Source organism: Aspergillus saccharolyticus (genome assembly GCF_003184585.1).
Source record: "Aspergillus saccharolyticus JOP 1030-1 unplaced genomic scaffold BP01scaffold_32, whole genome shotgun sequence".
Classification (NCBI taxonomy): Eukaryota; Fungi; Ascomycota; class Eurotiomycetes; order Eurotiales; family Aspergillaceae; genus Aspergillus; species Aspergillus saccharolyticus.
The window spans coordinates 1-11,447 of NW_020290642.1; the positions used below are offsets into that span (position 1 = coordinate 1).

At 52.7% G+C, this 11,447-nt stretch overlaps 5 protein-coding genes across 5 annotated transcripts; 2 read left to right on the forward strand and 3 right to left on the reverse strand.

Annotated features, from left to right (window-relative positions):
• The first annotated feature begins 101 nt into the window (after positions 1-101).
• On the forward strand, positions 102-4,838 carry BP01DRAFT_359144 (SUMO protease ULP2). The gene is made up of 7 exons (XM_025575604.1): positions 102-468; positions 582-662; positions 737-803; positions 881-2,070; positions 2,134-2,520; positions 2,581-2,646; positions 2,696-4,838. Exons 1-7 carry the CDS (start codon positions 458-460, stop codon positions 4,512-4,514), a joined length of 3,621 nt encoding a protein of 1,206 aa, XP_025428666.1. The 5' UTR covers positions 102-457; the 3' UTR covers positions 4,515-4,838.
• A 16-nt stretch (positions 4,839-4,854) lies between these two features.
• BP01DRAFT_359145 (gamma-glutamylcyclotransferase family protein) lies at positions 4,855-5,803 on the reverse strand. Its single transcript, XM_025575605.1, has 2 exons — positions 5,680-5,803; positions 4,855-5,531 (listed from the first exon to the last, which is right to left on the reverse strand). Exons 1-2 carry the CDS (start codon positions 5,705-5,707, stop codon positions 4,903-4,905), a joined length of 657 nt encoding a protein of 218 aa, XP_025428667.1. The 5' UTR covers positions 5,708-5,803; the 3' UTR covers positions 4,855-4,902.
• Positions 5,804-5,956: 153 nt separating this feature from the next.
• On the forward strand, positions 5,957-7,143 carry BP01DRAFT_346088 (signal peptidase complex subunit SPC3). Its single transcript, XM_025573622.1, has 3 exons — positions 5,957-6,220; positions 6,351-6,424; positions 6,589-7,143. Exons 1-3 carry the CDS (start codon positions 6,075-6,077, stop codon positions 7,119-7,121), a joined length of 753 nt encoding a protein of 250 aa, XP_025428668.1. The 5' UTR covers positions 5,957-6,074; the 3' UTR covers positions 7,122-7,143.
• Positions 7,144-7,226: 83 nt separating this feature from the next.
• On the reverse strand, positions 7,227-8,417 carry BP01DRAFT_359147 (YqaE/Pmp3 family membrane protein). The gene is made up of 3 exons (XM_025575606.1): positions 7,939-8,417; positions 7,786-7,861; positions 7,227-7,722 (listed from the first exon to the last, which is right to left on the reverse strand). The coding sequence occupies exons 1-3, from the start codon at positions 7,985-7,987 to the stop codon at positions 7,560-7,562; spliced, it is 288 nt and encodes a 95-aa protein (XP_025428669.1). The 5' UTR covers positions 7,988-8,417; the 3' UTR covers positions 7,227-7,559.
• Positions 8,418-8,625: 208 nt separating this feature from the next.
• BP01DRAFT_127195 (protein kinase PKP2) lies at positions 8,626-10,372 on the reverse strand. Its single transcript, XM_025570450.1, has 4 exons — positions 10,137-10,372; positions 9,957-10,076; positions 9,612-9,894; positions 8,626-9,562 (listed from the first exon to the last, which is right to left on the reverse strand). Exons 1-4 carry the CDS (start codon positions 10,262-10,264, stop codon positions 8,771-8,773), a joined length of 1,323 nt encoding a protein of 440 aa, XP_025428670.1. The 5' UTR covers positions 10,265-10,372; the 3' UTR covers positions 8,626-8,770.
• Positions 10,373-11,447: the final 1,075 nt, after the last annotated feature.

Below are 11,447 nucleotides of genomic sequence, written 5' to 3' on the forward strand. Positions count from 1 at the left end.
GCGGTGGGCAGAAACTCCCTCCCCCCACCGCCTTATCCTCTCCCCGATTATGATGCGCTTTCTTGCAATCCAACCACTTAACCCCCCCCCCCTCCCTCTTCGCTTGCTGGCTGGACTGAACAATATGAAAGCTCTTTGTGCCACTCTGGTCATGTTGTGACCATTGCTTTGAGCTTGTCTTGCTAATTGAAAGGCTTTCATACAAAATAGCCCTTACCGTTCTTACTCTACGCTGGAAAGACTTGATGGGTGCGGTCTGCTCGCTCGGCCTACTCTCCTCTCCCTCCAAACTTGCCCTCCGCTCTCCGATGCGACTTTCCGCTCGACCCCACGGACTAAGGCGTCCGTTGCAGCATTACGGTTTATTTTGTGGGCTTTGAGTCGCGGGAAAGAAACGCACCATCCATTCCCTACCAGCCTATATCCAATCTTTTCGTTAAGGAGGAGAGGGTCCGGGATGGTTCGTTCGTGAGTACTTCCCCGTGCAGCTTGCATACAACCAACCAACCCACCCACATATGTCTTTATGATGTACCCGCACATGACGGACAATGGCTAATGCCGCACATGAAAATAACCAGACCCGACGAGAAACCACCCCGCCCACCTAAATTACTTTCAACTCTCGAAGACGAACGAAGATTATTTCCTAGCAATTCCCGGTACGCTCAACATCCAAAAAAAACCCCCATGTGTGGAAAGGTCTTAGGGCTCGTATTCATGCTTGCGATTCTAGACTGAATGATCCCAATGGAGTACGCATAATTCCCGGACAAATCATGCCGAAGAGGAAGAAGATTGGGGTGAGTCCCATTCCTTTTGTTGCGGTATATAGCATTGTCGTGTCTCCCGCTGATTAGTTCCGTCTCCGGACGCTCAGGAATCCCCTTTCAAGGTCGTGGATCGGATATCAGGCAAGGCTCGACAAAGTGGACCCGTCCGTGCAAGCAAGAAGGAAACCCGCCCCCATGATCCCTTCATACAAGAAAGGCCTGCCAAACGTTCCCGTCACCGCGCCCCGGAGCCCTCGAATGGCAAGCTTCTCAGCCTCGTCGATAAGGACGCAGACGCGCAATCCGCGCTGACTACATCTCCCACTGCCACACACGCGTCACGTATGTCTCCCACCTCGAGCCAACGATCAGGAAAGACGAAGAGAAAGCGGAATAACTTATTTCCCCTGGAAGAATTTTGCGACATCGAGAGCTATATCAAACCCCCGCTGCAGCACAAGAAAGGTCCTAAGCACGGCAAGAAGCAGTCCGTCCCGACAATGCCCGACGATGACCACGAGGAACGGTTTACGAGGAATACGGCAAAAGACAGGCGTCGTCGAGCTTCCTCGGAGGACGATGGCAACTCTTGGAAGACAGGCGGGGCGGATCGTCCGTCCAAACCTCAAGTACTCCAAGGTGTGGAGATCACGTCCTCAAAGGATCATCATGTTGGCAACCACGCGGTGGTTATTTCGCCCAGACGAAACAACATGACTTCTCCTACGATGACAAGAGGTCATTCTGAGTCACCGGAGAGCCCTGACGAATTGCAAGTTACAGACCAGAAGCGCCGGAGTAAGGAAATGATGAAGAAGGGTGAGAATGAAAAGCCGTTCTCCCCCGTCAGAGAACAGCGACGATCATCCCCGGCCGATATCCAGCCCACTGTCTTTACGCCATCCAAAACTAAGCGCGGATTGAAGGCGAAGAAACAAAAAGCCACTGCTAATCCAGTGGCTCTCAGTCCATCATCATTTGGAGTTGTCTATGCCCGTTTTGGGTTGATTGAGCAGCAGGCGCCTCATGGCAAGGAGGTTGAGCTTGTGCTGGACAGTGTGCGCGGGGGCATCTTGCTGCGCAACAAGACGGACCCGGCAGGTTGCTTCGATTTACCCTTGCATAAAGTCACCAAAGCCATCGAGGGAGCTCCCCCGAGTTGTAAGGTCAGACTTGTTTTGTCTAAGATGGAAGGGTCCGATCAGAAGATTGATCTAGAATTGTCTTCAGTCGAAGAGAGAGAGCAGTTCTGCAATGGACTAAAGAGACAGAATATCGACCCAGTACAGCGGCCAGTGTATGCATACTGTCCTTCCTTGTTCGTTCATTGAGTATTACGGCGAGTGCTGACTGTATAAAGGGACTGGATGGAGAGAGCCTTTCGTACTCACGATAGGGAATTAAAGCACCATCCCAATGGGCTTAAAAGACCGTCGGCTGTCAGTCCGGAGAAAGGGGCTGAGAAGAAGCCCGCGTCATCGCCGGTCAAAAGAATGCGCCTGGCAGACTCGCTGCGAGACGAAAAAGGAAACCCCACAGTCACCGCCCCCCGGGAATCTGCCCGCCCCTCCAATTCTGCAGCCAAGTCCTCCCCATCTTCACCCGACGTCAGCCCTCGTGCATCCAAACTATCCTCCGGTCTCAGTGTGCAGATCCCAGTCAAACTCTATACTCCCCACTCGTATCCTGTGTCCGATCGCCAGACTAGAGCCATGTTGCGTCGTCGTCCATCAACCACTATTTTAAGGTTAGACTCACTTCACCCCTGTTCCTGAACGCCAACAAACAGCCTACTAACCACGACTAGTGATGATGATGAAGAGGATCTTTCTACTCAGTCACAGTCGGATGGCCCTGTGAAAAAATGGCATAAGTAGGAAATCCTCCGCTATTAGCATGAGATGAATCTGACTGTTGGCTAGACCTCTTGTGTACCCACGATTCGGAAAGAAAAAGGCCGAGGTCAATATGCATGATCGCGACCGACTCCGCCGAAACGATGAGTTTTTGAACGACAATCTCATCGAGTTCTACATTCGTTTCCTGCAAGAACACCTCAATCGGACGCGCGAAGAGGTGTCTAAAAGAGTATATTTCTTCAACTCATTCTTCTTTGACACCCTTGTGAATGTGCCGCGAGGAAAGAAGGGCATCAACTATGACGGCGTGCAGAAGTGGACAAGAAACGTCGACATTTTCAGCCACGACTATGTTGTAGTGCCCATTAACGAACATGCACATTGGTATCTTGCAATTATCTGCAATTTGCCAAACCTGCAGGACCTCGCCGAGTCGCAGGTCGTGGATGAGCCACTGGCCAGCATGGTGCAGTCCTCAGCTCTGTTGGATAGCCAGGTCCAAGAGATACTAGAAACTCCTCCGCCCGAGGTTCGCCGTGTTAGCGAGGGGCCTTTGACATCAAGCGGCGCAGAGCCTGCGCAAGAAGAACAGACTCGTCACTCACTGGCTTCGATGAGTCTGGCTGACGAGCCACCCGAAGATGCTTCCAAGGTGGGAACTCCGGCGGACGAGTGGCCCGAACGCGAGGAAATACCGTCTAATCCGGCGCAGATCTTCCCTCAAGCCAGAGTGGAGCTATCGTCATCGCAAGGAATGGCTTCCCAGGACCCCGCCAGGCCAACGGAGTCTGCAAAGTCACCGCGAAAACAATCGACAAAGCGGACGAGTAAAATTGACGTCACTCAGCCCACCATCGTCACATTCGACTCTTTGGGCATCGCCCGCAGCCCTACCTCCAGAATATTACGCGAATACCTGTACGAGGAGGCAAAATTTAAGAAAGGCGTCGAGATCGATGCCAAGTCCATCCGCGGGATGACGGCTCAGAAAATTCCGCTGCAGCCCAATTTTTCCGACTGCGGGTTGTACCTTCTAGCGTACCTGGAGAAATTTGTTCAAGACCCGGACATGTTCATCCGCAAGATACTCCAGAAGGAAGACGTTGAATGGCCGCCGCTCAAGTCCGGACATCTTCGCAAACGGCTGCGCAAGTTCCTCGACGCGTTGTATGATGAACAGGAGCAGTTGAGTCGGCAGGAAACGAGTGCGAAGGAGACGATGGCGGATCGCCAGCCGATCTGTTATCTGTTAGGATCGCCTATCTCATCACCGGCAGCGCACCGAGAGGAAAAGGCGGTGGAATCGCCAAAGAAAGCTCCTCGGGATCAGCATCTGAAGTCGCCGTTCAAAGCGCCTGAATCACAGCCTTCACAACCCGATCCACATTCGCCATCTAAAGCCCCTGAGATCCAACCGCCGCCGAAGGGTGGCATTGAGGCCAGCGAACTCAAGGACGAAGCGGACGCTTGCGCAAAGGAGAATGAAGATCGGGATGAGATAGACGAGGTCCGTTTGGTGGCCTCCACGCACGATGAGAAAGAGCCCTCTAGTTCGCACACGGGACCTGGAGAAATGGCTTGTCGGAGTCATCCTCCTGAAGAAGTAATCGAGGTTCCAGACAGCCAAGAGCCGACTGCATCTTCGTTGATGGTCAAGCCGGAGTCTGCTCGACCAGACACGCCCATCTCATCTCCGTCCGAAGTCAAGTCGGAGGCCAACAAGCCGTATACGCCGCTGCACTTGTCCGTATTGGCCCTCGACGCCGAAAGCAAGGCACACAAGAAGGGCAGCGGAGATGTGGCAGACCTACCTGAAACCCAAGTCCCAGGGACTCCTTCGAAGCCATCAATGGTCAAGGATAGTCCCACCAAGCATCGTTAGGACTGCAGATAGTTGCCCCTTATCTTGCATTGTCTTTGCGTTGTCTTACAGGTGTTTTAAAGGTGTCTTTTTTGTTTCTTTCTTACTTTTGACATTGCATTTCCAACTCGCTGGCGTTCAGGACATTGTGGGATGCACTTAGCCGTAGCATAGATACCAGATACCAAGCTTCCTTGCATTTGTAGGCGATGATTATGGGGGGTAGGGTGTTTGTGAGGGGTCTTCGTTCCAACTAGAAGATCGCTTAGAGTTCGTTGTGATTGTACGGAATTATGGCAATAATCTCGAAGAAAGATATACGAGTTCAAATTTCACCACCTTTTTATCCACTATGACACGTCGAGGTTTATATATTAAGTTTATATTATATTCAGAACAATAAGATGAATCACCAATCTCTCTCGTCAGCCTCTACCCACCAAGCCAACTTATCCCTCTTGAACGCCTCAAAATCCCATTCGAGGTCCTCCAGCCGATCCCTCCCCGCCGTCCAAACATACGTCAACGCCTCGACCTCATCTCTGAATACCTCGTGACTCGGGATTAGGCTACTTTCAAGTCCATCCCGCACGCCCTTCTCCTCCGTAAGCGCACTCGTCACCCCATCAGCAGCAGTCCCCTTCGCTCTGACCTTCACCCGCACTTTGACTTTGGCATACTCGTCCCCCTCAAACAAATCTAACCGATACACATCCCCGTCCGTCAGACCGGTGACTAGCGTACCCAGAACCGAGGCGGGAGCGCGACTTTCGGCATTGAAAGCGTCTTCTTGGGGAGAAACTGCTGTTGCTGCTGCTGCTGCTGGTCCAACTACCTCCCCGTTCTTCCCCACAGTCCCCTGACTTCCCGGATGGGCGGGGTTTGCTATAATTCCGGGATAATCCGCCCCCCGTACCCGATGACGCCGGTAGCCTGGTAGCAGGGCGGGCTGGATGGTCAGGTAGGCTTTTTGCCAGGGTTCGGGGTCAGGGCGGCCGTGGATGACCCGGTGGAGAATTTGGGGGGACATTAGGGTTCCTTTTGCTGTAAGTTGCAGGGTTGTGGGTAAGGGTGGGAGGTATGGGGGGGCGGGTGGGTGGGGTGGTGAAGGGACAGAGGGATTGGGATTGGGATTAGGTAGGGGTGGGTAGAGAGGTCAATAGCTGGAAAGGGCGAATAGACATACCGTAGAAGAAGAGGACGTGGTCGCCCATTCTGCTTGAGTCCGAGCCTGAGCTTGGGCTCGGGGTGTTGGGATATGTACTTCGTATGGTGGTGTCAATGAGATTGTTATCGGCTCTGCTGGTGGGTGTATACGGCTTATCGATAAGCCACCGACAGGCACAGGCCCCGGAGCTCCAGACTCAGTCCGCAACACACTAAACCCCATTCAGTCCCCCCTCACCAGCCACAATCCCGTGGAGAAAAGGCCCAGGTGGCTTCATCCGTTAACTTGTTTACTTCGAGTCGAGTCTTTGATACTCCGTCTGCAGACATACAACTAAATCCCTCTAGTGTATCTGGATCTCTCTGCTCCCTCTTCCCATGGTTTCCTACTCAGCCCGATAATCCCGCCCAAGCATGCACTCCACCCTCAACCGTGCACAAGCCGTCTTCGGCTTCTTCACGACCGTCGCCCTGTTTGTTGCTGGGCTGGCCGCGCTGTCCGTCTTACTATATCCGACCGACGGGGTGACGTCGCAGGTCAAGCTGAAGGATGTGAAGGTGTATGTTTTCTCTCTCTTTTTTCTTGTCTGTATCTGTGTGTGTGTGTGTGTGTGTGTGTGTGTGTGTGTGTGTGTGTGTGCTCGTTCTTTGTTCATTAACCACTAACGACCACCTCTCGACATGATACAGAATCAAAGGCCGCCCGCACTACTACTCCACCCGCAAAGAAGAGTACGCGCAGATGCGCTTCGACCTGGACGCCGGTGCGTTTTTCCCTCTCCTCTCCTCTCCTCTTCTGTTCTGTTCTCCCTTGTTTGCTTCCCCAAACTCCCCCCGACGATAGCAGCGAGAGACCGCAATGCACTGCACCACGCACCACCGGAAAAAAAGAGAATGACACCCACCTAACTAACTAACGCATGGACAGACCTAACCCCCCTCTTCAACTGGAACACCAAACAACTCTTCGTCTACGTCTACGCAACCTACCCCTCCCACCCCTCCAACGCCTCCTCTACCGCCCTCTCCCACTCCATCCTCTGGGACACTATCATCCCCGCCCCGGAATCGCCGTACACGTTTGACGCCCTGCGCGAGCGGTTCTTCGGGTCGAAGACGCAAGCGGGAAAGAAGAAGGTGTCCACGCGCAAATCCGCGAAGCCGAGCAACTCTCAGACTCGCAGCAAGGCGACCGCTCCGCCGGGCGTTCTCCGTCTCCGCGACCAGAAAGCCAAGTACCAGATCGGGGATGTCTCTGGGAAGATGGCTGAGCGGGAGAATGTCACGTTGAGTGTTGGGTGGAATGTGCAGCCGTGGGTTGGGGCCTTGTGGTGGAGTCCCGGGTCGGGGAGTGTGCCGCGTACGAATGGCGCGGTGGGTACGAGTAAGGCGTTTGATTTGCCGGTGTTGAAGGGGAAGGGTGCTGCGCAGCAACAGCAGCAGAGTAAGGTTGTTGTTTAAGGGACCCGTGGGGGGGGGGGGGCGGTTGTTTTGTTATTGGAATTATGCGGGTTTTACCTAGATGGATTGGGTTGAGTTGTGTGGATTAATGAAACTTATAGGGAAGTTCACATTACGCATCAAGTCATATTGGGTGTTTGTGTCGTAAGGAAGGAGGAGAGGAGGTATTATAAAGATACACAGCCAGGAAGAAATAAGCATTAAGGGTAGGTAGGTATACCCCAAGGAAGTGTGGGAATCACATCATCCTCAGTCTCAGTCATTCTCAAAAGTCCATCCAAACCAGTCTCGCTCACCGCGCGCACAAACAACATAATCAACTTAAACAATCAAAGGGGGAAATCACACCACGATCCGAAACATAAAGCCCACAGACAGACGAAAGTCAACACCTAAGTAGCAACGGTCCACCACAAGTGCCGAACCACACATCTCCGTTTAAATAGTTCCATAATTCGTAGTCTGCTGATGCCGGTGATGCGCCCCTCGCTGGATCCGCTCCGAGTACACTCCCGGCGCCCGCTTGGGAGCGACCGCCGCGTCGGCGTTGCGATAGTAGATGTACTCGAGGTAGAAGGCGTGGATGTGGCCGGGCAGGTACCTTTGCGCACACATTAATATCGATTCTTGAAGGGCTGGGAAGAAAAGGGGGGGGGGGGCTCACCCTAGAATTGTGAGGAGGAGATTGATCCAAAAGTCGGGGCTGCAGCCGGAGATGAGGAATACGCCGAGAGGGGGGACTATTTGCAGGGTGGTGTGTTAGTATGGATGGGAAATTTGTCCAATTTTTTTTGTTAGGGTGGTGGGTGAGGCGTACTGAAGAGGGTGACTAGGATGAGGCAAATCATGGAGCATGTTCCGGCCATTTTGATGATGTTGGATATTCAAAGGTGATGTTGTGGATGATGATGTTGTGGGTAGCGGTGAGGGTGGAGAGAGGTTGTTTGCAGTCAAGTTGCGTTGTTGTTGTTGTTGTTGTTGTTGATAAAATGTACCGAGTTAAGGTAAAGTAACTACTCAGTCAATGTTGAGTCGAAGCTAAGCTCGAAACCGCACAGTAGATTTTCTGCATTTGCCACTAGCAAAGTTGACGGTGTCGAGATAAGTGCCCAGAAAACTCAGCCCAAGAATCAGGAACAAGAGCAGGAATATATAGATGGGCACGTTGTCGTCCTGAGAGGAATTGATGCGCTTCATGATTTTCCCTCAAAGTCTTGTTGTAAGGCGAGAACGATGCCTTCCCCGATATCGACGTCACTGGGACGGGAAACCCCTAAATCACAGTACTAGTATTGGTACAGGGAATGTGATGGACAAGACCTGAATACAGCTAAATAAGGCGGGATGGTATACATGCAGCCATTGCTGGCTTTGACGTCATGGTATACGCACCGTGTGGCTTGATTGGATGCCACTCCCGGGGATATCGCAAGTGTAGCTGCAGGTGGGGCCAGCCAGCCACCGTGGCTGATGCTCAAGTTCATTTCCGAACACTTCAGTATTCCGTAAGTTTAACATTAATTGGACTCGGACTAAGTTTTGCCCTATGCCTAACTACCTAGACGAACGCAGCTAAATCTACACTCTTGTATACCATGTATCACCCTGCAGGGGTTACACCATGCCCCCAGAAACTCCGCGCATATTATTCATACAGCATCGATCGATGCCCGGGTTGTTACCTGCTCGTTCTGATTGCCCAGCTTCGAAATCTGCAAAAATGCATCTACCCCGTATCCTTCCAGGCTATGCAGCTCCAGGCTGCCCGCCCAGTACTCCGCATATACCCGGCTCATCGGCAATCCAATCCCTAGGCGTAGATCAGGCCGCCGCGAGGTCAACGTGTCCAAGGAACTCTCTCGGAAGGTCTCCTTGTCCGCATGCTTCCTCTCCGTCGGCACGCTGAGTTCCTGCAGGGTCGCGGCCATCGCGGGAACCTTACCCAGATTGCGGAGATGGGATTTGCTGTGGGGTCCTTTGTTGAAAGACCACAGGTACGGCAGCACCTCGCGAGGAATACCTCCCCCTTGGTCGGAGACCCGCATGATCACATGCTGCGGTGCCTCGCAGATGAGCACTTCAATCGGCGGTGGCTGCTCCGTCCGTCCCTGCCACTTTTCACTCACGGCCTGCATCGAATTGCGCAGTAGTTCGCCGATAATGTACTCCAGATGGCTGAGCATGTACGGAAAGGTGGCCTCCAGATGCCCCTGAACCGTCACCTCGGGGATCTTGTCTGATCCCGAGGTCTCCCGCATCATATCCTGCACCAGCTTCCCGCAGCGCTCCACCACCTCCTGAGCATTGCATTTAAGGAACACCTCGCCCACAAAGTCGGCACTGGGGTCGGAGCGATCATGGGAGTCTGGGAAGTGCCACGGAGAGTTGAACGTTTCGGTCAACGCGAGATGCTGCTCCGCGATGACTCGACGAGAGATTCTCTGTCGCAGCGCTTAGCGTAGTCCATAAAGCAGATTATTGGAGGCCTACCGCTCTGAGAAGGGTGTTCATGAAATGGTCCAAGACTTCCGATGTCACAAGCTCGCGACATTCCAGCACCCCCATAGCCAATTTTGGGATCACCACCAGATGCTCCTGGAGGGTCTTGCGGAGTATCTCGCAGAAGCGATCGTTGTCATCGAGGGTCTTGATTTCTGGGATAGCCCGAAATCGTTCAAAGGCTTTATAGTAGAGTTCGTATACAAGCGTAAGATGTGGGTTCGCAACTACCACATAGGGGAGTCTTTGAATGTCTCGCAGACGATGTGCAAGCCTAAGGGCGGTCCAGTCGTCAGTCGAATGCCCATCCGCAGACAGAAAGCTTGTACTACTCACCGAGTGGGAAGCTCCGTCCGCACATAGTTGGCCGAGCTGATGAGGCGGGACTCGGTCAGTGTCCGCCCAAAAAAGGTCAATTGTCGTAAACTAATGGGACGAATGTCCCGCTCAACCCAGCTGTCGGAAGACGAATTAGCCCGGGACAGAGACGGAATGCTCTCAGAGAACATGACTCACTTGTCCAATGCGGTGACAGGTCTCCACGGAGGGGGACTGTAGGTCTGATAACTAGAGTAGAATCGCGGAGCTGACAAGCAGCTCCGGCGGAGGGCACGCCAGCATCGAGCTGGATGGCTCGGTGCCATGCTGCGGCTGCGAAAGACGGATTGCACAGAGTCAATTGAGGGAGTGGCATTGAGTTACTCGTCGTGATACAACAACAGTAGCGGTGATCTGGAGTCAGACAATCCACGGGAATAATTCAGCAGCGGACAAAACAGCTCATACATGGCGTGTCAGAGGCGATCACGACGGGACCCACAATGAACGGCCCAGCTCACCATGGCATGATGATCAGGTCATTTATATAACAGCAGGAGTGTATGATTGTCCTTTAAGGAATGGCGAACACGAGCGAGTCCCGGGGAGGGAGGGGGCGGGCGGTGAGAGCAGCCAAAAAAAAGAAAAAGAAGAGAATAGAGGGAGGAAAAGAGAAGCTTGCAGCTTGGCTGGCATGTGACGTGCCTCGCTCGACGCTCCAGTTTTCCCATTCAGTGCACTCACAGACCATCGGGTCAAGTTGTATGGAACTTTGGGTTGAGAATAGGTGAAAATCCGGTTGACCATGACGCTAACTAGTAGATGATTGTCCTAAAGAATTTCCCCCAGCAGGCCAGGAGGCAAATCGTCTATCGTCATACTTGGCCGCGGTAACTATCAGGAACACAGAGTCGGCCGAAGGGAAGATGCCGACACAGTAGAATATCTGAAGAAATGGGTTCGGCTTGCAAGACAGACTTCAAAGAGTGCAAGAATGGACATCTTATATCTCACAACCTATCTGTATCTAGCCGAGTTGGCCATTGAAATCCAATGCTCTCAGCCTCACACCGGAGACCTTGCAGCCAACTACAAGCGAGATAGCGAGGAGGAAAAGGCGGTGGTGATATCACCGTTCGGTATGCGTCCACCACGTTGTGTCCCTCGAACTACTTATACTGTACTTTGCCTGTCCAGACGGAACCGACAATACGGCAGAAGTGGGAGAAATTTAGTAACCTACTGGTAGTCCCTACTGCTGCCTGCCATACTAGTTACTCAGTAGTGTAACTAATTACAACCAAGCTCAAGGATTATTAAGTGAACAGTGAGGCCGGCTGCTTGAGGTACCGTCATTATGCATCTCTAGCACCAAATTACTGTGTACTAGCATGAAATGAACAGAACAAACTGCTCAAGTAGCAAGCAAGGAAAATTGGCGCCTGCGACCGTAGTGAGTGATGTTTGAAGGTAACTTCAGGTCTTCATCGAACATGCAACTTATTCTCC